General features: G+C 38.5%; 1 protein-coding gene across 1 annotated transcript; it reads left to right on the forward strand.

The window, feature by feature from the left end:
- Positions 1-786: 786 nt before the first annotated feature.
- On the forward strand, positions 787-20,114 carry Ereg (epiregulin). The gene is made up of 5 exons (XM_029568505.1): positions 787-1,221; positions 13,505-13,591; positions 15,200-15,323; positions 15,867-16,016; positions 16,797-20,114. Exons 1-5 carry the CDS (start codon positions 1,170-1,172, stop codon positions 16,876-16,878), a joined length of 495 nt encoding a protein of 164 aa, XP_029424365.1. The 5' UTR covers positions 787-1,169; the 3' UTR covers positions 16,879-20,114.
- Positions 20,115-25,417: the final 5,303 nt, after the last annotated feature.

Below are 25,417 nucleotides of genomic sequence, written 5' to 3' on the forward strand. Positions count from 1 at the left end.
TCTGCCAGCAGTGCAGGACCAGATCTAAAATTCTATGTATCTAGAGAAAACTGTAGGTGCTCAGAATAGAAAAAGAATTCTGTAGGTTTAAGCATTCAGGGCTTTGAGGAGAACTATAATAAATGGATTGACTAGTTGCTCATGAAGGCAGCCATTTCCCTAAAGTATGGCTCCATCAACAAAGACAGGAAAGTGGGAAAAAAGAGACATTGAGTTTCCCAGCTGCCATGAGGCTAGGCAATTTGCCTGGCAAATTAGTAAGAACTGGGGTTGAAAGACTGGGTTCCGGTTTGAGGCAGGCCCTTCTCCCAAAGGCATGGGGAAGTCATTGAAAGATTTTGTGGAAAGGAGTGACAGGATTAAGGTGATGTTTGAGAATGGTAACTCAAACACAGCAAGCTGATAGACAGCAAATAGGACAGAACAAAAAACAACTTAGGGCTTTTCTTCATAATTGCTAGACTTGGAGGTGATAAATGCCTGAATCATGTTGTAAGCTGAGGGGCTGAGAAGGAAGGCGTAAATGTGAAAGGCATTTCCGGGCATTTGAATAGGAGGGGAGCACTTGAGCCACTGACTGGCTTCAAGTTAGCAAGTCACACACAGAGAGCTCTCCAAAAGTATGCGCTGGAAACACCAGCCCTGGCTGCAATACTGTCACCCACAGCAACCAAAGCCGCCCACTACCCGGCAGATGACCCCCACGACAGCAAACCTACCCATCTAGTCCAAGCTCCCCACCTCCTCATGCTTGAGTCCGAAGACAAGGAGGATGGAAAAGTTTGGGGAGTAGTCCCGGTCTCACTAGAAGGACATTCATTCCTCAAACCCTCCTCTCAGGTGCTCCTGAGAGGGAGGATGACATCTGGCCAGTCCTCCGCTGGCCACCACTCCTCCCCCTCGGGGCCGGAATTAGGAAACCCTGGACAACCCGCTAGTAAGTCCTCGCGTGCCGAAGCGCCTCCCCAGGCTTATAAAGGTCGCAGCGCCAGGCAGTTGAGCTCACTTGCCTGGCAGGGGGCTGTGTCAGTGACAAAGTCGACGAGTGGCCTCTGGGGATCAACGCTGTGCTGCAGCCACAGCCCCGCAGCGTCGCTTTCAGTTCACCTGGACCTCCAGCGCTGCCTCCCGCCACCCGTGCCGCGCCAGGCTCAGCTGCACGAAGGAGGATGGGTATGCCTCATCCCACCCTGCGGGTCCAGGCGCTGCTGCTCTGCCTGGGTAAGCCCTCGCCGCCCCCGGAGAGGAGACGGGGCGGCCCCGTGCGTTTGTCATAGAACAAGCACAGAGCTGTCTGCTGGGTTCCAGTACACTCTGTGTAAGAGGATGTCTTTATGTGATTCTGTCTTTCCCTCTGTCGGGATTGGAGAGGGGCGGGTCGCTATGCCTTTCATTGGCAAATTCATTATCATATATGTTGAGCATAAATTAATTTACTGGGAAAGAAAAAGAAAGGAAGGAAGGAAGGAGGGAGCGAGGGAAGAAGGGAAGAAAGAAAGAAAGAAAGAAAGAAAGAAAGAAAGAAAGAAAGAAAGAAAGAAAGAAAGAAAGAAAGAAAGAAAGAGAAAGAAGAAAAAGAGAAAGGAAAAGAAAAAAAGTTTAAAGGCTCTTTTTTTCCTTTTGAAAATGCGTCAGTTCTAGAAACCCAAAGGCATGGAGAACATTGCTAGTAGGTAGCGTCTTGCTCTTTCTTGGAGTGGGGCAAGCGGAGATATGACCAGCCCTCAAGAGACCATTTGAAAAGGAACACTTTTCTCCTTGGTCTTACACCAAGTGTCCTAAAATCAGCCGCATTTAGCTTTCCTGGACTCCGCTGTGTGCCAGCGCGAGCATGACTCCTCTCCGAGGCTCCAGGAGTTAAGACGCTGTTCTTGAACTCAGGAAACTTGAGCAGGTTGGGGCAGAAGCTGCCTGCAGCCTCTGCCTGCTCACCTGTGGCTTTCCCCAGCAGCACCTGCCTCCCCAGGCAGTCAGGCGCTTTGTGCTTGAGGCTAACTGCACTTAGAAGCCTGTAATTTACGAGGAGGGTATTTTATTGGTAGTTTCCTTGTTTGAGATGATTTATGTCTGTGGGCAAGGGGGAAACACCTCTTACATGTAGCCTTTATGGTTTGATTGTTTGTTGAAAAAAAATCACTTTCCCCTAATATTTCTTACATCCCAGATGATTCTGAAGTTTATACATGAACTCTCTCAATATATGAATATTTTAATAAGGAAATAAAAGTTACCATTCTTCCTTAAATTGTAAGGAAGCAAATTGTTCCAATACATTCTCCATGCAGGATGTGACAGTTACATGCCTTACAGGGGCTGGGGGGCATAATGTAATGCCTACTACAGAGAGCTAGAGCTTGCACGTCTAAATACCTGAACGTAAGTGGGAACTGGAGCTGTGGTTTCCGCCAAAGCTGAGTTAAGGATGATTTAGTAGAAGAGTCATAATAAAGAATGTGGCTTTGCTGTCTCTGCTTTGACAGTGTTCCTGGAGTTAGAAAGAAACCTTTAGGTCAGAATGGGCAGTACCTCCCCCCTTCCCCCAAGGTCCATCAGAACAATGCAAGTGTCTGTTCTGAACATCTCTCTGAATATTCTAATTTGAGACAGCAGGGGTCTATGAATAACCTGGTTACTACTCAACTAGTGTGTGTGTGCTGTGTGTGTTTTTGTTGTCATGAAAGTGCTTAACTCCTTTATTGCATTACTTAATTATAGTTCACCTATTTCATCAGCAGCCAAGCCCAGTTCCAAATGAGCTAGGTCAGTTTCTGTTTTCCCAGTCTGTTTAGATATTTCTCTGCCACTAGGAAAGTTCCTGCTTAAAGTTCTGTATTGTAACTCTCCATTCAGGTATATAGGCCCTATTTTACTCCAAAGCAAATAGAAAAAAAGACAAGGCCACCTATGTCTGAATTTGTGACCCTCCCCTAAGATAAGATTATGTAGAAATCTCAAACTTTGTCCTCAGAAGAGATATTTTAGATTTAAATGTTCTTTTATTGGTTTTGTGGAATTTATATCTATTTATGATTATGGGGAAAAGTTCCACTATCCATCCTCCATGTATGCAGTTTAAAGTTACCACATATACAGTCATTTCATTACTAAATAATTTTTGTAAATGTTTGAGATTAATACTTTTATTTTATGGAAGGGGAAACTGACCCAAGTTCCCAAATAAAGTGGGTAATAAGCTGAGAGAGGTCACATCTAGGATGACTAGCATTTTTAGTTTACTGAACATTAGGTACAAGCTTTGCAATATCCCCAAATAAGGAATGTTTTCTGAATAATCTGCAGTTTTACAGTTGATTTATCCTTTCTGATTTTGTGATTGTTCTGGAGAGAGGAAACTTTTATATCTTGATATCTGTGATATGTTTAGGGACTCTTGATCTGACATTAAACATTTTCATTCATATTCAAATGCGTTTTTGAGCATGCTTATGAGTGACGTCCCCTAGACAATTTGTTCTAACTTCACTATACAATGAGAAAATTTGCAGAGTAAATGTTCCCCCTGGAAAACTTGAGGGGCAGAATCTCAGTGGCACAACGGCTTGCCTTCTGTGGACCTGAGAGTTTACAATCTACAGTACCTGACCCTGCTCTAACCTGAGATGACACATCTGGGCAGAAAGCATGCTGACAGGCCTCTCCTGTCTGGATTTTGACCCAGGCACGACAAGCGCCTTCTGCATTGTCTTGCCGTGAGCAGCTTGGATAATTGAAGTGCCTGGTTCAGCATTGGAATCCAAATCCAGGAGGTGGGAAGAGAACTAGCAGTTACCAAATGCCTGCTGTGTGCCCACCTTGTTTTGTGTTTGTCACCTTTAAAATCACTGCATAAGGGTAGACATAGCAGTCCAGTTTTACAAATGCAGACACTAACCAACACTCAGTGAAACCAAATACAAAGAATAAGACACAGTAAATTGCAAGGTCACTCTTTAAGTATGTGCAAAAAGCCATGGGCTTCCACACTCAAGATGCAAAAGTTAAACACAGAAAACATGAGACTGTCTTGTCAACCTGGGCTAAATGGATGTTGAATTTTTACCTAGTATTCATATTTTTGATCAACATAGTTCTCAAATATGAGTTTCATTAGAAAGTGGTCATTGAAGTCAGCTGGCTGGGTCCTTTATTTCTCTTCTTTCCCAAGATGTATACTATATAAAGCAGTCAAGGAGATGATTACCTTATGTTTTTATTCTTTGTGTCTTTTTTATATAATTGTGAATTGAATATAGCATTGACAGCAGACCAAGCTGGATATATACTCCATTTCTATTAGCAGTGAGAAAACATACATATTTCCTTTAAATTTTTTTCGATATTCACATAATAATAGGAAAAAGTTAAATTTAAAAAGTTTTAAAGTTTTCTGTCCAGTTTTGTGAATCTCTCATTTCCTGACAAGAGATACAAATGTCAAGAAGTTCTGTCCGAGGAGATTGTAAATAAAGGGTGGCATCCTCATCTTCACTCTGAATATAGACTTATGCAAAGTGTCTGTTAATATGGCTGTGACTACTGCTAGAGACATTCCAGTGGAAGACAATGGGAAAGCTCCCCAAAGCTGTGATAGGCCAGGATCACAGGGAGGAGCAGCCTGACAGCCATCACCTTGGCATGGCAGTGCAATCCTGAGACATTTGGAAAAATGAGGTATGCAACAGACTCAGTGTCCTCTGGCGATGCAGTTTATATAAGACTGGGTGTCTAGTTACAGAGCAGATAAAAGTTCAATGGCATTCTAGGTTAAGGTAATGATTTAATTAACTAGTGTATTAATTCTAACACTCAAGATCATTTGATATTTGTCCAGAAAAATGCTAATGTGTAATCTCTTAGGTCAAAATTACAAATTATAAATGTGAGATATGAAAGTTAATGACACACAAGCATGTTTGTCAATACATACATACATTCATTTATTATATGTCAGAACTTTATGGTTTCTAATTTAAAGAAGTACCCCCAGCCCCATTGTACCTCACCTGTTCCTCTGGTACTGCTCTTGTCACACCACACTGTTAGTATGTAGCTACACAGGATTAATGGGAACATATTGGAAATAACAGGTTGTGTTAATATCAATGTTATTTGGGTGGATGGTTAGATTGAAGTTTATCCAGTTCTCACCACAGCATTTTTGTTTATTGGCTGTTCTTTAAATATGTACTTGAGACAGAAGACATTTTGAGATTGATCAAAAGCTTCTGAAAATCCAGTTGTTGGTTCTGATTAAGTCTAGTACAACTTTTTCATTGCCTCCACATTTCTTTCACTACAGTCTCTATTCACTGTTAGTATACCTACCAAGCTTCACGTACTCTGTATGTGTGTGGGAGAAAGGGAAAGGAAAGAGAGGGAAGGAAGAAGAGAGAGAAAGAGAGAAGGAGGTAGAGAAGGAAAGGAGATGAGGGAAGAGAGGGACGAGCAAGGAATAGAGGGAGATAGGAAGAGAGAAAGAAGACTGATGAATAGCTAGAGAAACAGAAGTAGTCTAATCCAAATTCTGTTTCCCCCTCCTCTGAACCTCACTCCCTTGTCTGTTTCCAGATATAAAGAATTTCAGTAGTAAGGAAATAAAATAAATATTTGGGCTAGAATTGGGCTCCGTATCTTGAGAGTCCAGTGCAGGAGTTTAAACTCTGACTCTGTAGACAGGGTTGTGGTGGGCTGTCTTCTGCACTGTAGGCGTTCAGCAGCAACCTAGGACTCCACTAGATGTCAGTTGCACCCCCTACTTGTTACAATATAAAACCTCTCCAGACATAGTCAAAAACCCTGGTTGACAAAATTGCAGATGTTTGAGAACCACTAGGCTAATGCTTTCTTCTTTTACTGCCACCCATAATTCACAGTTTGAATAACCAAGACAAATACAATTATTATTAATTGCAATCTGGGTACAAATGTAAAACCAATTCTAGTGTTTTAAAACTCATTTTTCACCTGGGTGGTGATGCATCCCTTTAATTCCAGCACCAGTGAGGCAGAGGCAGGTGAATCTCTGTGAGATCAAGGCCAGCCTGGTCTACAAACTGAATTCTAGACCAGCTGGGGCCTTCAGGAAACCCTACCTCAAAAGGACCAAAAAAAACCAAATCAGCTTTAGGGGTTCAGTGATAAAGTGTTTGTTTAGCATGAACGAAGTCCTGGGTTTGATGTCAGCACCATGAAAAATACCAACTTGGCTACTTGCATTGTTGGTTTAGCACCATTTGCACCCATCAAGTAATGATGACTCTTACTCATACTTGGGTCACCAGTACTTTTTTCATTGGACATCTGCCAACCCTGCTCCTCTCTTTATAATTGCACATTCACAATACTAAACTTTCTTTTGTCCCTCCAATTTATTTTTCTCTTTCCTTGACCATTTCAGTCTGCTCTCTACCAATGTTTCCCCAAATTTCTCTTAGCTTTCATTCCATGTTATTTTCTTTGGAATATGTGAGAGACTCCCATACATAGGATAATATCTCCTCCTATGACTTTCAAACAGCTTCATCTGCCCTGTTCTCATCAATCTGTACTCACAGCTGCCCACTGCCCCCCAACAGAGAGGCAGTACATGATCTTAGGACTCAAGTCCACTTGCTCATTCAGTCCTCCCTTCATGCCTTCACTCACAAATGCCACAAACCTGTTGGTCTGCCTACACTCCTCTCACATAAAGGTACCATAATCTTCGTATGCTCTGGTCAAACACCTACCATCTTTCACCATCTCTACTTTCTTCATCACTATCCTGGGTATGGACCTCTTTGAACCTTTCAAGGACGGGAACCATATCTCTTTCTTTCTCTTTTTTGTTCAGTGTTCAATAGATGTTTGTTGAACAAATATCATTTTCTATACGTAGTCAACTGAAAACAATCATTATAAGCTCCCCTCTTCATCTTCTAACTAAGCGCTTCTTGTGTATGTGCCCCTCACTGAAGTCAAGGTATCCAATGTGAACCAAATCTATGTCTATATCTGTATCTGTAGATCTATCTATCATCTATTTGTCTATCTGTCTATCTGTCTATCTATCTATCTGTATATATATATATAGTCACAAACTGTAATTTAAAGAAAGAGAATTCCTGAGCACCCTCCAACATGTGAGTTATATTATGTAGGTTCTCTGGATGAAAATAATTACCTTCAAGACTTCAATATGACCTTTTAATAACTAGATATGGTAGCACATACCTGTATTCCCAGGACTCAGTAGGCTGAGGCACGAGGTTTACAAGTTTGAGGCCAGCCTGAGCTACATAGGGAAAACTTGCCTTTGAAAAAGCAACAGCAACAACAAACAAAGGATGTTTAAATGACGTTATATGCAGTAATTTTCTTGAGTGCGCTATGTGTATGCATGTGCATGTGTGTATTTGTATGTTTGCATGTTGCATAGTCACTGATTAAAACTTTTTCCTTTCGAAAAGATTCATGTTTTGGCAACTAGCATCTTCACTGAAATCAAACTGGTTAGTATGCTAAAAATATCATGAACTATTCTAAGCTTCAATCATCAGTATGATCACACTGAAAGAGAATAAATGGGAAACTCCCAGAATCCAAATTTTTTATGCTTTATGAACCTTCTCTTTCAAAATAATGCTATAAGAGCAATTTAAATTTCTGATGGGACCTGTGAGAGCAGAAGTGAGAAGCAAGACGGAAGGAAGCGAAGGTAGAAAAGGCTGGCAAAGCCTCTCTCACGTTAGTATCTTGAGGAAAACATTCCAATAAAATTAAAATAATACTCTCGAGATAAATCTTTAACCTTTAAAGGACAGCGTGTCTAATCTTTAGAACGGTGGGTCATAAAACTCCCAGATACCCAGATTAATATGTATTTTACCCTTTATCCCAGGGTTCTTGCCTTTCGCTTCATTATGGAAACTCTTCTATTATGAATGGAACATGCCATGTTTCCAATAAAGCAAATGATTTTTCCTTTATATTTTAATTCTGGTATTCTTGACTCAAATAGCTTTAGTACTAAGTTGTATGATGACCAAAATATGTAAACACTTAAAAGTATACTTAGAAATTTCTATTGAAATTGTGGAATAAAATTCAATGCATAAAAGTCAAGAGGAAAAAACGGCATGTTAAATCTTTCCTTGTTAGCTAGCAAAGAAAATACCATAGCTGCCTTTTGAAATTCAAAATAGGAAATCCTTGTATGCTGGTATTATGTCAACTTCTTGTGTCATGCTGCTTTATCTCGACTAGTTATAGTTCTAGATTTAACTTTTCTTAATATTTTATTTATTTTTATTTTATGTCTATGTGTGTATTGCCTGCATGTAGGTAAGCGCACCTGTGTCATGCAATGCCTGCGGAGGACAGAAAAGGCTGTCAGATCCCCTGGAACTGGAGTTACAGACAGCTGTTAGCTGCCATGTGGACTCTGGGATTCGAAACCAGGTCTTCTGCAAGAACAGTCAGTGTTCTTAACTGCTGAGCCATCTCTCCAGCCATCTATATTTAACGTTTAATGGTGCTTAGATATAAGGTTAAAAATAAAAACTGTAGGAATAGAGTGATTGTTGGCAAAAGTCAAGCTTAGCTTTCAAATACAAACACACACATTCTCTGAGCTGTAGATTGTTACTGGAAAGTGCTGGCAGTAGTAGGTATGTTCACTCTCTGATTTGATAGATATTACAGTTATTTTAACCATGGTGAAGCAAGATGCTATCTCATTGTAAAATTAAAACAAAAAGACATCACAAAATGGGGACCGCATCTTCACTTCTTATAAGTGCACAGGATCTAGTAAGCCTACTGCATTACAGAGAAATTCTAAAAACCACACCATGGAAGAAGATGGGAAACTAAAAGTTCCAGACCATGTGAAACGTGGTGGCATGTGACCATAGAAAAGCAGGTTTTTGTCACCTGTTTGGACCAGGCAAATATTATGATTCATCATGAATCTGCTATTCTGGTCTAAATATTCTAAAAGATTTAATTGGGGAAAAAAGGTGTACACATCTCATTCATTAACATTGCTTTATTTTGGATAATTTTTATTTGCTAGATTGCTTTCCAGGGGAGCCATTTTATGCCCAAGGCTTGCAAATGATTTTGCTGACTTGGCTTGCTCTTTGAGTCATGACATTCCAGGTTCCTCTGTATTGGTCTCCTCCTAGATGAGCCCCTCAGTGTCATCATTAGGAAGCAAGGTCAAAAGAAATCGTGGGCAGTGAGGACATTTTCTTGTCTGGTATTCTACCTGATTGTTGGGCAAGCAGGTCCTAATGCTCCAGGGCCCACAGTAGTCAGGGCTATCCCCATTCCGGTGATGGTACTCAGCCTCTCCCACGCACACGCACGGTCCTCAGTGTTGCTTAAGGGTGTAGGCTGGGCCCTGACTCACAGGGAAGAGGTGAATTGCATCCTGTGAGTCAGTGGCTCCACTTCCTGCTGGCACATTTGAGATTTCACTGAAACACAACCTCCAACAGGTGAAGGGAGAGAGATGAAGAGGAAGCATCATATTTCTGAACCTATATGGAACCGTGATCCAAATGATAGTCTCTGAAGGAATTTTGGGTTTTGTTGTTCATAGTGAAGTAGAAATTCTAACTGCCAGTTTGCATGTAAATCATCTACCTATATTATTTTGCACAAACTTCATCTGGATCTTAGTGAGCAGCCTAAAACTAAAATCAGTTCTATTTTATGATACTATCCAAAATGTTTATCATAGTGAATTATTTATTAGCATGGATTCATTATAAAGGGCCAAATTTGCAATTGAACCATAGACTGTTATACAGAAAAACCATGAAAATCATGAACAAAGTTATGATTAAGGGGCTGTGTGGATATGGCATTAGTTCTTAACTGCTTCCCTGTATGACTTTAAAATGCAGAAAACTGCAATAAAGAATACTGGGCTGGGGTTGTAGCTCAATGGCAGAATGTTTGCTTACTATGCACCAGCTCTGTGTTCAATCCCCAGCACTGAATAAAATTTTCTAAAGAGTGACAGTATTGTAGATAACACGGTTCTTGGTAGGCGGGCTTTTCAATCTCTTGATCATCGTGCTTCCTCCTTTATTCAAGTTTCCAAGTTCTTGTGGCAGAGACACAGCTAGCGACCCTTGAGGACTCCTATTTTAGATCAGTTCAACTATGAATTGAGACAGATGATTTAGACCCAATTTTGCTGTTTCTTTGGCTCCATGTATCTATGATGGAGCTGCATCCACACATTTATATTAAGGGAGCACTTAAGGTTACAATTTCATCTGTAAAATACCTTGCTGGTGGATTAATGTAGCAGTCTCACAGAAACTGTCCTGAGCAATGGACTGTGTCCAAAGGAGCGTCACAGGTAAGGGAAGCCCAGTTTTCATGGAGGCACACCCTGAGCTAAACATTCTTTAATCAACAAAGATAAATATTTCACCTGTGGCCTAAGCAACTGGAACGAGGCTTATAACAGCAGAACTAACAACTTCTAAAAAACCTTAACAAGCAGCAAAGAAAACTAAAAAGTACCAATGCAAAACAATTGTCTGTATTCTACACCAATCAGAAGATGCCGTAGTAAGCACTTTGAAGCAGGAAACACTAATCTTGACATTAGCACTTTTTCCTTCCATGTATGACTTTTAAATAATGAATAATGGGCCTAGGCAGAAAAACTAGCTTCAGAGACATATTTTTGTTCGTATGTTTCCTGGCTGGCACTTTCCTTGAGAGAGGATTGTAATGTCTCCTTCAGTGCTTTCCTTGACTGAGGAAGAACTGAGGGTCAAGGATGGAAATAGGTATAATCAGAAGTCCAGTACTGAGGAGGCTATGTTGAAGAGTTTAATTCTTCAGTAAAGTGCATGGTAAAATCATATTGAGAAGTGGAACAAAATTAATGAATTAATTACAAAATTAATGTAGATAAGAATCTAGCTCCTCCTCCAAATCAAATACCCCACCCCCACACACCAGCTATATGGAAAATAATGTTCATCTCTGTTTAACTGTCAGTGAAATTTGGATATCAGTTTTTTTCTTTTGGTCATTGAAGAAAGATTATTTTTGGTCCCTAAAGGCAATGAGGGCAGCAATTATACTATATGAGAAACATGACTGGGAAGAGACATTCCTTTTTTAAGTTTTTAAATTTAATTTTATTATTTTTATCTTATGTGTATGAGTGTATTGTCTGCATGTATGTAAGTGCACCAATGTTTTGCAATGCCTGTGGAGGGAATCAGATCCCCTGGAACTGTAGTTATGGACAATTGTTAGCTGCCATATGGGTGCTGGGATTCAAACCTGGGTCTTCAGCAAGGGCAGTCAGTCTTCTTAACTACTGAGCCATCTCTCCAGCCCAGGAAAAGACATTTCTAAAGCTTTCAAGAAGATGGTGTTTTCAAACCATTGAGAGAAAATAAAACTGATGGCAGATAGAGTCTTAGTTGTCTTCTGTGGTCATTAGATATGTGATCTTGCATAGACATTTAATCTGTATGCGTGGCACTTGTTTGGGTTTAATACCAATCTTGAGCATGAACAGGATTATTGTGTTAAGTTTGAAACATGGTAATAGAAACAATGATGCTGCTGCTGATGTTGAAATGCAATTTGGTTTTTAGAATCTCCAAAATATGCAATTTGATTATCAAATATAAATTTCCTCTGATCAAGAAAAAACATCTTGTTTTACATGAATGTACTGATGCCTTCTAACAGCAAATTATAGAGATTTATAATCCTATCATATACCAGTAGAGGGCAGTACTCAGATATACTCAAGCTAGAGGCTAGAAGTTGAAAGTTTAGGGACATTTATGGGAATCTCTAGTATGTGAAGCATTTCAAGAAAAAAAAAAAGTTCCATTTCAGCCTCCTTCAACCTCTGTAAAGTAGAAAAACTGGTGACTTGGAACATGAATTATTGTTTCCTAAGTAACGTGGTTCAAGTTTTCTCACACAATTAACTTTCACCATACCTGTCGCTTCTCCGAGTTAAATACTCTGCTTTAATTATAGGTGCCTGAGTTTGTTCCATGTGATGTTCATTATACCCGAGTATTGTTGCCCATCTCCAAATTCTGTTATATAGCCCATTTATTATGTATCATTGGGAAAAGTCATTTAAACACTTGATGCTCAATTTTCCTCATATCTAACTGAGCTAATAGTATCTTCCTTAGAGAGTGCTAAGAACATGAAATGAGATACTTAGATGGACAGAGCCAGGCCTAGCATACTGTTCATGTTCAAGACTTGTCAACTGCCACTGTCACTACTACCACCAGCACTGATATGTATTATATAGTAGTTACTCATACCACCAGCACTGATATGTATTATATAATAGTTACTCAGATAGGCTAGAGAAAGGGATTGAAGTACAAAAACCCAAAGCTGAACTAGGAGATTCAAAATACTCTTGCATGAACAAGTGTGGAATTAAAAGACTCTTCTTATTATGTTTCCTGTACAATTCAGAAACAGCTTGAGTCATTCTGATGCCTATTTTCCAACATTTATCTTTTCGCTGAATGAAACAGTTGTTTCAAACTCACTGGGCCGACAGAGACTGGGTGCTAGGACTTGCAGGGCTTGGCGTGGTTCATCTGTTCCTTCTCATTTTAGATAAGATGTACAGCTGGCCCTCTGTATCCATGGCTTCAAAATATTTGAAAAAAAGTATCTGGACTGAACATGTGTGGACTTTTTAGTGACCTAAACAGCACAGTGTAACAAATATTTTTGTAGCACCTGTATTGTGTTCAGTTTTAGATGTAATCTATAGATGATTTAAAGTATACAGGAAGATGTACACAGGTTATATGCAAATCATAGGTTATATGAAAATCCTATGTCATTTATGAAAGGGACTTAAGCATCTGCAAATTTAATATCTACAGGGGATGCTGGAGCTGACCTCTCAGGAACAAGGAGGGACACTGATATTCACATTTTACTTATATTTTATTAACTTTATTTTCATGTGTAATGCAATGTAAAGACTAACTTAGGTGCTTAAATAATAAATTTATCTAGAGTTGTTTATTATTTAGTTGTTATCATAAGTAGAGTCTGATTTTTTTTTTTAGAAAAAACCTTCTGTGATGAAATCTATACCAATGCTAAGCTTAGGAAATCAAACTTTAAGATCAGATCTTTGAAAATATTACTGTGAGATATTTAAAGTAGACCAAATTTTTAACTATGGATATAACACCTAGGCTTTTACCCTTGGAGTAAAAGCTGAGTGTTCTTTTATTTTCAATTACATGACTTTTTCCATGAATTATCTTCTGTTCTGACTTTGATGAACTAACTGCTTAAAAGAACTCTATATAGTTATTAAACATTTTAAAAATTAAAAATAAAAATAAACATGCCACCAAAAAAGTAAAAAAAAATTGTAAATAAAAAAGAAATCTATATACATTGAAAATATGTAAAAATCTAATGAGAGTTGTTTTCCTTGAAACATTATATATTTGATTTTCCTCCATAACAGGTTTCCTTCTTCTGCAAGCAGTTCATAGCACAACTGTGATCCCATCATGCATCCCAGGAGAGTCTGAGGACAACTGCACAGCTTTAGGTAAGCCTAAGGCAAAGTTAGCATCAAGGCTTCATTTCTAAGTAAAATCCAAGTGTAAACACGTGGATGTCTGGAAACACTAGAGGTCTGGAAAAATTACATGAAGGGGTAACAGATGGGAAAGGGATGCGACATCTAGTCGTAGACAGTATCTATTTAAAATAGTCATAGACATATCTGTTTTAGAAAGATAGAGAAGGAAAATCATATTTTAGTATAAAACCATTATCAGAGGACATTAGAAGGACTGGATCCAGGAAGAACTTCACACCCAGTAGATTTTCTCTTTATATATGTGTGCCTACAAGAGGAATAAATCTGCTCCTTTCCAGTCACGGTCCTCAGGAAACGATTATATTTAATGCCTACCAAGCATCATGCTAAGGTGTAGAGATACAAAGAAAAGTGACATAGTTTTTCCCCACAAGAACAACAGACTCTAGACATGGTGCAAGAGAGAGTTTTCCTCAGTCTTAGCTGGATACAGGAGTCAAGGAGTAGTTCCAGAAATCTCCTCCTTCCTTGTCCATCACCATTAGGTGGGCGGTAAGTCTCCCTCTGCCATTGCTTTTCTTTTTTTTTTTTTTTTGGTTGTTTGGGCAGGAAAGAGTATGGCAACCAAGACACTTTCTTTGAATAAGTTTCTTAACACTTTAGTGAAATACTCTCAAGAACATTTTTATGTGAAACACTATTTCTTTTGTTGTTGGTGGTGGTTTTTGTTTTTTGTTTTGTCTTTGCTTCTGAGACAGGGTCTCATGAGCTCCATGCTGGTCTTGAGCTCATATGTAGCTGAGGATGACTTTGAACTCCTAATCTTCCTGCATCTACCTTGAGAGTGCTAGTATTATAGGCATGCAGCATCACATCCAGTTTACGTAGTGCTAGGGATCAAACCCAGGGCTTTGTACATGCTATAGAATCACTTTACCAACGGAGTTACATATCTACCCTTTACCAACGGAGTTACATATCTACCCCAAAACACCATTTCAAAATAAAACTCTTGCTTTCATTGTGTTTGCTTAACAGGTATTCCTAACTCAAAATTTGTCTGGTTTACATGCATGTCTTCATGCAAGAGTTGTTGGGAGATTGGTTTCTTTGATAATAACCTCAAAAAATTGGGAACATACCCCCAATCAAGGCTTATTATAGAATTAAGCTCTCCTGAAGTAATGAATGGCTTCAACTTGTAATTCATTGAATTTTTTAGAAGTAATGAATTTCAGAATTGCTTTGACACTTGAAAAGAAGTTATATAAGTTTTACTTGGAGAAGGGAATGATACCGAGAGTGGAGGATGATGAGTGTGTGTGTGTTGGGGTGATGCTGACTTTTCTACATGTGAAGGGTATCTTTTGAAAGTTAAATCCTCAGGCATTATTTTGTTTAGTCTGCTGGATATACTACTTCAAGTTCAGGTGTTTGTTTATTGGTTCACAAAGTGTAATAAATAGAGTAACTCTGGACTTCTGACACATCTTCTCTACTGTTTGACATCTGACCTGTTCACTGAAGTTGCTTAGTAGTTACTATTATAAAATAGTAATGCCCTCAGAGACCAAGAACACAATGTAATGCAATAAACTCTCTATTCCCTTCCAGTTCAGAAAGAAGACAATCCACGTGTGGCTCAAGTGTCAATAACAAAGTGCAGCTCTGACATGAATGGCTACTGCTTGCACGGACAGTGCATCTTTCTGGTGGACATGAGTGAAAATTACTGCAGGTAAAATGAATGAGCAGCTGTGTTGATGTGTGTATTTCCCTCATTTTATATGTAGTTACTGTGTATTTCCATGGGCTGCTGAAATGTAGTTTATAATTACTATTTAAAAGGGGTTTTTTTGAAGTCAGGGAACAAATAGAATATTTCAATCTGCCCAGATAATTTGAGGTGCACAGTAGAGAGGGCCTTAGGTGTCCCCTCTCACCATAATAGCAGTTTTCTCTATCAGCTATTGATGTAAGGATTGATTCTTTGATTTGAACAAAAACTGTGTCATATCTACGGAACTTACAAAGCACCAGTAGGTTGACCAGTAGCTTGGCAGCCAAATCAAACTGTAATTTTATTACTGTAGTTTAGCCTGGGAGCTCTGTGGAGCCATTTTGTTGGTTCAACTCTCAGTTCAATCTTTTTATTAATTTTTATTATATTTAGCAGATCTTGCTGATTTCTTACATTACATTGTGGATTTAGTTCTTACAAAACCAGCTCATAACTATGACTTTATTTCCAAATAATTGATTTCTTCCTGCATTTTTTCAGATGTGAAGTGGGCTACACTGGTGTCCGATGTGAACACTTCTTCTTAACTGTCCACCAACCCTTGAGCAGGGAATATGTCGCTTTGACTGTGGTTCTTATCCTCCTGTTCCTTGTAGTAGTCGTCGGTTCCATATACTATTTCTGCAGATGGTAAGCCAGTCATTTTTATTCTCTGCTAACCAAAGAATGAAAGGAATGCAGTAGAATTTCCACTGTGATGTTTACAAAGATGCTTTGCTGTGCAACATCTGAGTTTCATTAGATTATTTTTACTTACTGTTTGTTTGATATTATAAAAATTGAACAGGGAATATCTGTTTCTTCCTTTATAAAATACAGGCAGAAATTCTTATCCTAGCACAATTAAAATACTTACCCTACAGTAATATTATCACAAGTTGATAACTGAGAAGAAATATAACTAAAGACTGTCAGGGTTTTTTTAGTTAGAAATGGACTGTGGAAACAGTATGATAGTGAGCAGTAGTTACCATGAAAATGTTTCCACTTTAACCTTCTCATTTTGAACTTGGTATGAATGGTTCAGTGATTATTTTTCCTGAGACATATTATCTACAATTCAAAGTATCCAGCCAATAATAATGCCTTTCTAATTAGCTATCACAAAACTGAGTATTATTGAAAGAAATGGATAGGAGAGATGATAGAGAGAGAAAAGAATTGTTCCCCTGTCAATTCAGTTTTATGAAGTCCTTTCACTTGTGTTACTTGTTTAACTATGTCCATTTCTTATCAAATTTGATTGCCCCCCTTCCCCTCTCCTTTACACTGTCTGACTTATACCTCATCAGTCTTGGCCTTCTGCTAATGTGCTGTTGGAGTCTATACTTATGTCTGTTTTGTTAACAGAACTATGTATTTATTACCATTAATTACAGTGCTAACTGTTTCATTTCTGACTATTTCCAGGTACAAAAATCGAAAAAGTAAAAAATCAAAGAAGGAATATGAGAGAGTGACCTCAGGAGACCCAGTGTTGCCACAAGTCTGAACATCACCATCAAATTATGGGCAGAGATACGTAGCAGGCGTGGCCAATGTTAATATTTCTGTATTATTAATAATATTTATGTCAGGTCATGTGATAGGTCAATAACTATATATTTTTACTGCACTTGGAAAGTGTTTTATTTTTGACAGATTATTTGCTGTTATATGTAAAAATATTTAATATCAAAAGAAAATTGATATTTTTGTAAGAATTTCCTGAGTGAAATGCTTTATTGAAAGCTTCCAAGCTTATAACCCTCCACACAGTGCTTAAGAGTGAGCAAGGCCCAGTTTGTTGCTCAGGAGGTGTCAACAAGTCACAGATTTCTGTGTGCCTAAATATATGATCAAATCAATTTTATAAATAATTTATTTTCTACTTCTCAGATCAGTGATAATTGATTTGATCATATCATGGCTTGGTACAGTAGTTGGCATCACTGTTTTTTGTATTAAAACAAAAATGTATTGGGACTTGGGAGAGGCAAATACAGGTCATATGATTTACATTGTACATTTGAACCACTAGTCCTGGAAAGGATGCCTCTTCACCCCAATTTCAGCTGGCGAGGTATGGATGTGCCTGGTAGGGAAAATGAAATTCCCTGTGCCCATCCACCCAACCAGTAGGTATTCCATTTTTGTAGTGTACATGGTTTGTATGAGCTAATTGTTGAGTATCAATCAAAAAATCCACACTTGAAGACAAATTTGTACACCACTTTAGACTATTTATTTTATAGGGAATTTACTGAAGAATTGTAGCATTAAATCAGAGTCTAAAATTGGACTAATCATAATTTTAAAATGTAATAAGACAATAGTCATATTGTCTAATGTGGAAATGTAGTTATTTTATATTTAAAAGAAGATTTTGTGTTTTTATTTTTGTTGTTTTGTTATTGTTGTGGTTTGGGAGCCAGAGTCTCTTTAGCCCAGACTGGTCACAAACTCATGGCAATTCTGTTACCGCAGCCTCCTAAGCGGTGGGATTATAGGTATGCATCATCATACCCAGCTTTGAGAGAGTTTTACTTAGAAACACTTCAACTGATAACTTATTTGAAATTTTAAAGTTATATATTTAAGTGTATATCCTAACACTGGAAGTAAGAAAAAAAATTCAGAAAAATCAATTGCAGTGTTTTTGTTTTCCAAAGAAACTTTCAAAATTTAGACTTAACCACACATTCTCATGGAAGCGAAGATGAAACAAGGGCCCTTTCCCTGTCGCTTGTTTGTCTTTTTGGAGAGGCAGGTTTCTGCTCCACTCTGAGCCTGCAGATCTCAATGAGTCAATGAGAGTACTTCGGGCAGTTACATCAGGAGTCACACTGGCACACCTTCGCCTTGCCTGGAAGGCTGCCTCACCTAATGCTCAACCTTGGGGTTGAGTCTCTAGAACACATACCAGGTCAGGGAGGATCTATTTTTCCACCTTTTTTTCCTGGCACCTGCTAGGGCAACAAAGAGATCATAAGTTGCCGCTGACATCTGGGATGCCAGGGCCAGAACTTGCTGCCATGTGGAACCACTCACTGGACACCCTAGAAGCTTCACATGACTCCTATCCAGCAGTCTTGACCTCACTCTTGAGGAAACAATACATAAAACAAATAATACGTTGCATATTCTCATACAAATGCTGTGCTCCATCCATCACAGAATTATAGCCATTCGTTTCTATATTAACCAACATATAAAATCTTTAAAAAGGCAAAAGAAAATAAAATTCAATGAGAACTAAAATTATATTTCTTTGCCATTTAATTTAGCTGAAGTCAAATGTGCCATGTAAGAACACATTCTCAATCCTATACATACCTCTTGACACCAACTGGCTTTGAAGGAAACAGGCCTGTTTTCTGTGACCTTGGCTTCTTCAAACAAAATATTTTGGCTCATTGAGAACTCAGCTACAATCCATTCACTTAATTTACACAAGTCTTATTGTAAGATTTTTAAAATTGGCACAATATTGTACTGTAAGCATCTCTGCTCATATAACCTAACCTGTTTTGGATAACATATATACATATATAACATATATATATATATATGTTTTTAAAAAGAACCCTTGAAGGAGTTAATATTTATTTATAATTTTTGTCTCATTACTAGGGATTAAACACAGGGTCTTGCACACACTGAGCAAACATTCTACCATTGAGCAATACCCATAGCCCCATAAATACATACTGAATAATGAAAAAATGTGACCCAGATTACAGTATAAAAGGGTTGCTATTCAGTTCAGTACATAAAGATTTCCCATTTTTATCCCCCCACGTACTTGCACATACACACACACACACACACACACACACACACACACACACACACCGACAATGCTATAAACATCCTGTATTTAGATCCAAACCAATTGCAAATGAAAAGTTGCAGAACTTATGGTGTGCCACCAAGGCCACTCAATAACTCTGAACACACTCTCTAAGCAAGGACTTTAATGAGTTCTATACTCAATACTAAACACTTTAAAATTGAGACTTTGCACAATATAAAGTGTCTACTCCACTCAATAGCTCTCTTGCTCTTATATATTTTTCACTTCATCTCTCTGGAAAAACTGAACGTCTAACTCTGTCTCATCTCAAATTTTCTTTTTCAGTCCTTGGGAAGAGGGTTAACTAAACTCAGTTATCAACAGATATCAATTATGCAGCAGATACATGACCTTCTGTAGTGTTTGATTTCTGTCTCACTCAGTAATACATTCTTTAAAACTGTTTATCTGACCGAGTTTACCAGTTTTGCTTCAATTTCTAGTGCATGGAATTTAAAGTTTGGTTTGCTGTCCAATATTTTCCAACTTTTCTACTATTATGGGAGAACAAGGAGTATAAACAGCATTTCTGGGGTACATTTTCAAGTTTTCACTGAAGAATAATTACATCTAAAACATCTCTGTTATTCACATCTGATGATGTTAAATGTGATGCAGCATATTTTTCTATTTGCCTTTTTTGCACTCTGTAATTGCACTTTGTAAGTCTGAAGAGCCATTTTAATATGCAGTTTCCATTAAAGATGCTATGGAGCATAAACTTGTATTGCATTCAGCTTAAAGTAACTTATTTGACTATGAATTTTATCAGAGTACTGAATTGTATCAATTTGTTTGCATTCAATATCAGCTTTGATAATTGTGTACCTTAAGATAGTGAAGGAGACTATAATTTATGAGTTATTGTCAGTTTTTATTTATTTTTGTTGGGAATTGGCAAAAATACAATTGAGAAATAAAAGTGCAAATTCATACAAGCTGTGAAGTCTCTTCTCTTTTTTGTTTTCACTATTTTGCTTCCTAGTACATTAGAGAGCAGATCAGCAATGGCGGAAATATAATCTGACAGTGTGATGACACAATGCTCTTCGTTTGGAAAAGCATTCCATATTTTTATCATATTGGGTAACCTACTGTAGTGAAGATGTTTTAAAAATAAAAGGAGTCACAATAATTATGAAATTCTAGGTGTTACCATTTTGTAAAAGAATATGTTAAAGTTTATTTTAATATGCCTTATAAGAAGTGGCATTTGAAGAGCTACATCAGGCAGAATTATATCTCTTGATTCCTCAGCATGTGATGTGAGGCTTGACTCACTTGACTCTTCAGAGCAGAATGCACTGGTCACTTCAAACCCTTTTCCTTGTGTGCTTCCCCAACAACCTGCACAGCACCTTTTGGTTTTGGTTTTGTAGAACTAGAGATCAAACCATAGGCCTCAGGAGCTAACTATAAATTTGACCACTAAGCCACACCCCCACCCATTCTATAGTTTTATCCACTTCTTAACTCCCTGATCCTTTGTTAGCCTGAGGATAGAGGCGGAGTCGCAGGTAGGACATTTTTATGGTAGCTGGTGACACTGCATAGCTGTCCTGAAAAACTAAGTGCCCTGGCACTGGAGCCACTGTAGTTCTGACCATACCAGAGGCAACAGAACATAGTAAAGCTTTAGTCTCAAAACTGTTTCAGAGTTTTCTTGGGAGAAACAGGAATTCTTGTAAATTAGAGTTCTTGGGATCTCGCAAAACCATTGGACAGACTTAGTTCAAAATCTAAGAACCTAGCAAAGGAAAAAAATCTAAAAATTCTTTTTCTTTCTTGACTCCAAGGATACCACCTTCAACTGATTTTCTGCCTGCTACCTGCTTGGCTGTCTCTAAGCCAGTCGTTCTGAGTATCTCATCTCCCCTGTGGACCTGTAAGCACCCAAGTGCCCGAGAGCTCAACCTTGGAAATTTTCTCTTTATATAACCACTCCCTACTTTACTGCCTATGGCTTCCTGTCTTTGAGTGCCATTACAGAGTGACTGTTCTCAGCCTAGATTCTTTCCCTGAGTTCCAGCTATCTATTCTCAACTACCAACCTAATAGCCCCATTTCCACAGTCACAAGATATTCAGTGGTAATGTGTTCAATAACTGACATTCTACTTAAACATCATTGTTTTTTTCTTCCTTTTTTGAGACAGGAACTCACTCTGTACCCCAAGCTGACCTTGAATGCACAATCCTACCTTATTCTCCCAAATGCTTGGTTAAAAAAGTATTTCTTGGGCTGGAGAGATGGCTCAGTAATTAAGATAATTGACTGCTCTTGCAGAGGACCAGGGTTCGATTCCCAGCACCCACATGGCAGCTAACAACCATCTGTAACTCCAGATCCAGAGGAATCATATACCCTCTACTGACCTTCAGGGGCATTACACGACATGGGCGCACTTACATGCAGGCAGTACACTCATATACATAAAAAATATAATAGATAAAACATTAAAAAAAAATACTTCTTTTCTGAGGGCCAGCAAGATGTCTCAGTGTGTAAAGGCGTTTGTCAACAAGCCTAATGACCCAGGTTCCATCAGGTGAGAACTGACTTCAGAAAGTTGACCTCTGACCTCCACATGTATGCCACGAGATCCACACCTATGCACACACAGACACACATACATGCATACAATAAATAAATGTAATAACATATTCCTTTTATATAGTTTACATCTCATTTATTTTCTGAGAATTTCATACACACATACAACATATTTTGATCAATCTACCTCTTAGTCTTTCCCCTCAGCTCCTCCCTATCCCTACATCTCTGTCTTCAAGTACTCTTTTTGTTGTTGTTGTTTTTGGTTAAAATTTATTTATTTTTGAGTGTGTGTTTTGCCTGCATGTATGTAAGTACACCCAGGCCACATCCATGAAGAAAAGTAACACTCTTTTTCCCCAGGAGCCATCAATTTCCCATAGCTCCTAAACTGGCTTCATGAGCCCCTCTTCCAGGCTGGAATGTTGACTGCCTTGGTCTTGTGCAGGTCTTGTGCATGCAGCCACAGTCACTGAGAGTTCATGTATGTAATGGATCTGTCATGACTGGAGAACACTGTTTAGCAACAGTCTTCTACACCTTTTGGCTTTTAGGTTTTCTTCTACCTCTTCTTCCAGTATGATCCCTGAACCATGGAAAGCGGGGTGTGTGACATAGGTGTCCCATTTAGGGCTGAGCACTCTATACAGAGTCTCATATTATCTTCAGTTTGACAAATTGTAGTCTCTGTTTTAAGTACTATCTACTGAAAAAAATAAAAGCTTCACTGATAAAGGGTCACACAGATCATCTTAACTGTACCAGAGGGTATGTATTTGATAATAGTTAAGAAGTTAGATTGAATATATTCAACATCATACTGAAAAGATAAACTTCACGTGAACAGACAGTAGAGAATCATCTTGATCAGTTCGTGATCAGAAATGATTCTATTAATAAATGTGGCAGAGCATTTTGAAGAACTCACTTCCAAAGTGATCCATTCTGAATGTTACTTTCCATAATAGAAGGGGCTTGTAGAATTCTGGATTAGGGGGATGAAGAGATGGTTCCATTGCTAAAGCACTTGCCAAACGTGTAAAGACGTGAGCTAAGACGTCCAGCACCCATGTAAAAAGCCAAGCATGGGGGCTATATACCTATAACCCTGGTGCTGGGGAGGCAGAGACAGGAGGATCCCTGAGTCCTCTGGCCAGCCAGTCTTAATGAATTGGTCAGCTCCAGGTTCACTGAGAGATCTGAGTCAAAAAATAAGATGTAAAGCAATAGAGGAAAACATCTGATATTGACAACTGTCCTCCATATGCTGAAACACACAAATGTACATGCACACACACACATGCACACACACACGCACACACACACATACATATATAACACACACAACTATTCTGGACTAAGTAGGTATAATCTAACACACTGAGTATCTGAAAATGAGGTGTTATTCCAGCTGTGGTCAGAAGGGTGTGATCTGAGAACTTGACCCAGAGTTCTGGTGAGAGGTGGACACAAACCAAGAACTACTGTGGCCAATAGGAGTTTTAAAAAGCAAGGAACCAGATTATCTTCTAGAGTCTCCAGAAGAGGATTCAGCCCAGGTAATATCTTGATTTGTTTCTCTTTTCTTTCTTTCTTTTCTTTTTTTTTCTTTTCTTTTCTTTTAACTTAGTGCAAAGACCTTGATTTAACCAAAAGGGGCTATGTAAGACTTCTGATCTACAGAACTATAAGTAATAGATTCCATTGTTTAAAGTCATGGAATCAATTCATGGTAAGTTGTTGCAACTAATAGAAATATAACACAATTGCTGTTTGGGGAAGGCTGACAGAAATTGCACTACCTGGGAGAAAGAGAAAGACAGACAGCCATCAATGAAGTATTGCAATGGACTGCGTGAAAACTGAGCAAAACTTAGATTCAGGTACTATTGGAGGGAATAAGGAGTAAAGAGGGCATTTTTGTGAGCAGCACAGAAGGAAAATCAAGTATTTAGAGTGACTGGATATGGAAATGAGGAAAGACAAAGTTCAGTAGAATTCACCTTAGGAAAGAAGGAAATTAATCTAATTTAAATATGTTGAAACAAAGGTAGCAAGAGGGCATATGTGTAGAAAAAGCACGCTTGATGTATTTGGCAATACCTCAAAATTATATACTGTATTATGATTTCACAAACCACTTTTACATCTACTAACTCCTTGTTTACATGCACACATTGAGATGACAGATAGAGATTAATAATTATTACCTACATGAGAATTTGGGCTGGGGTTGTAGCACTCACTTAGCCTTGGGTTCAGTGTCCAGCACCAGAAAAAACAAAACATAAAAAGGGACTATAGTCTCTAGAAAGGCTATGACATGCAAAGTTGTGAAATCATCCACTATCTCAGGATCCTGAGTCTTCGTCTCAATTCAGAGTTTGGGGTTTTAGATACATCACAGGATTACACTGTTGAGCGAAGTTGTCAAGGTAGGAACCTAATCAGAGGGACTATAGCTAAAGCCAGAGAAGCACTTCCCAGAAATGAAGGTAGAGGAAAAATACAAAACAAAGCAAGCTAATAAACAAGTGAGTCTAAAGAAAAGTCCTCAAGAAATTGATAAAAAGAACAGAAAAAAGAAGAGCCTGAAAAAAAAGAAATGTTTATTTCATTACTTCATTCAGGTAACCAAACACTGAGATTTTATTACGTCTTGCTATACATCTTTTTTCTTTTTTTAAGCTTTAAGAATTATTTTTTTAAATATATTTATTTATTTTTTAATTTTATGTGTATGAGTGTATTGACTGCATGTATGTAAGTGCATCCATCATGTGATGCAATGTCCTCAGAGGTCAGAAGAGAATGTCAGATCCCCTGGAACTGGAGTTATGGACAGTTGTTAACTGCCATGCGAGTGTTGGGAATTGAATGCAAGTTCTCTGCAAGAGTAGCCAGTGCTCTTAACCACTAAGCCAACTCTCCAGCCCCTTATTTTATGTGAATGAGTGTTTTGTCTGCACGTATGTAAGTGCATCTGTGTCATGCAATGCCCACAGAGGCCAGAAGAAGATGTCAGAGCCTCTGACACTAGATTTACAGGTGGTTGTTAGCTGCCAAGTGGGTGCTGGGAACTGAACCTGGGTCCTCTTCAAGAGCAGCCAGCGCTCTTAACTGCTGAACCATCTCTCCAGCCTCTCCTTTTTAGTTTTTTTGAGACAAAGTCTCCCTGTAGGCCCAGCTGGCCTGGAACTCACTATGTATACCAGACTGGCCTTGATCTCACAGAGATCCTGCCTCTGACTCCAGAATGTTGGGATTAAAGGAATATGCCATCACATCCAGCTTACTATATATCTTAAGAATATGCCATACAGATGAAACCTGGAATTTATTTTCTAGTGAGAGAACAGAGGTAATAAACACTCATAATAATAATCACAGTAAATACCTATACGGAGTTTGCTAGTCATTGTTCAGCATTGAAAATATAACTTGTTAATCCTTTGAATAGTCTTATAAGCATGTGATTACTTCCATAAGCTCTGTTTTCAGATGTGGAAGTGGAAACACAGTTACCTGCCAAGGCTTTCCTGGATAGTAATGAATAAGGTAGTAACACAGCATGCTATAACTTGGGGCTGGTTTAACTCTGCTGGTCAGAGAAGTATCTCCATAGAGATAATGCATGAACATA

This window comes from Nannospalax galili, unplaced genomic scaffold (genome assembly GCF_000622305.1).
Source record: "Nannospalax galili isolate Female #2095 unplaced genomic scaffold, S.galili_v1.0 scaffold800, whole genome shotgun sequence".
Lineage (NCBI taxonomy): Eukaryota > Metazoa > Chordata > Mammalia > Rodentia > Spalacidae > Nannospalax > Nannospalax galili.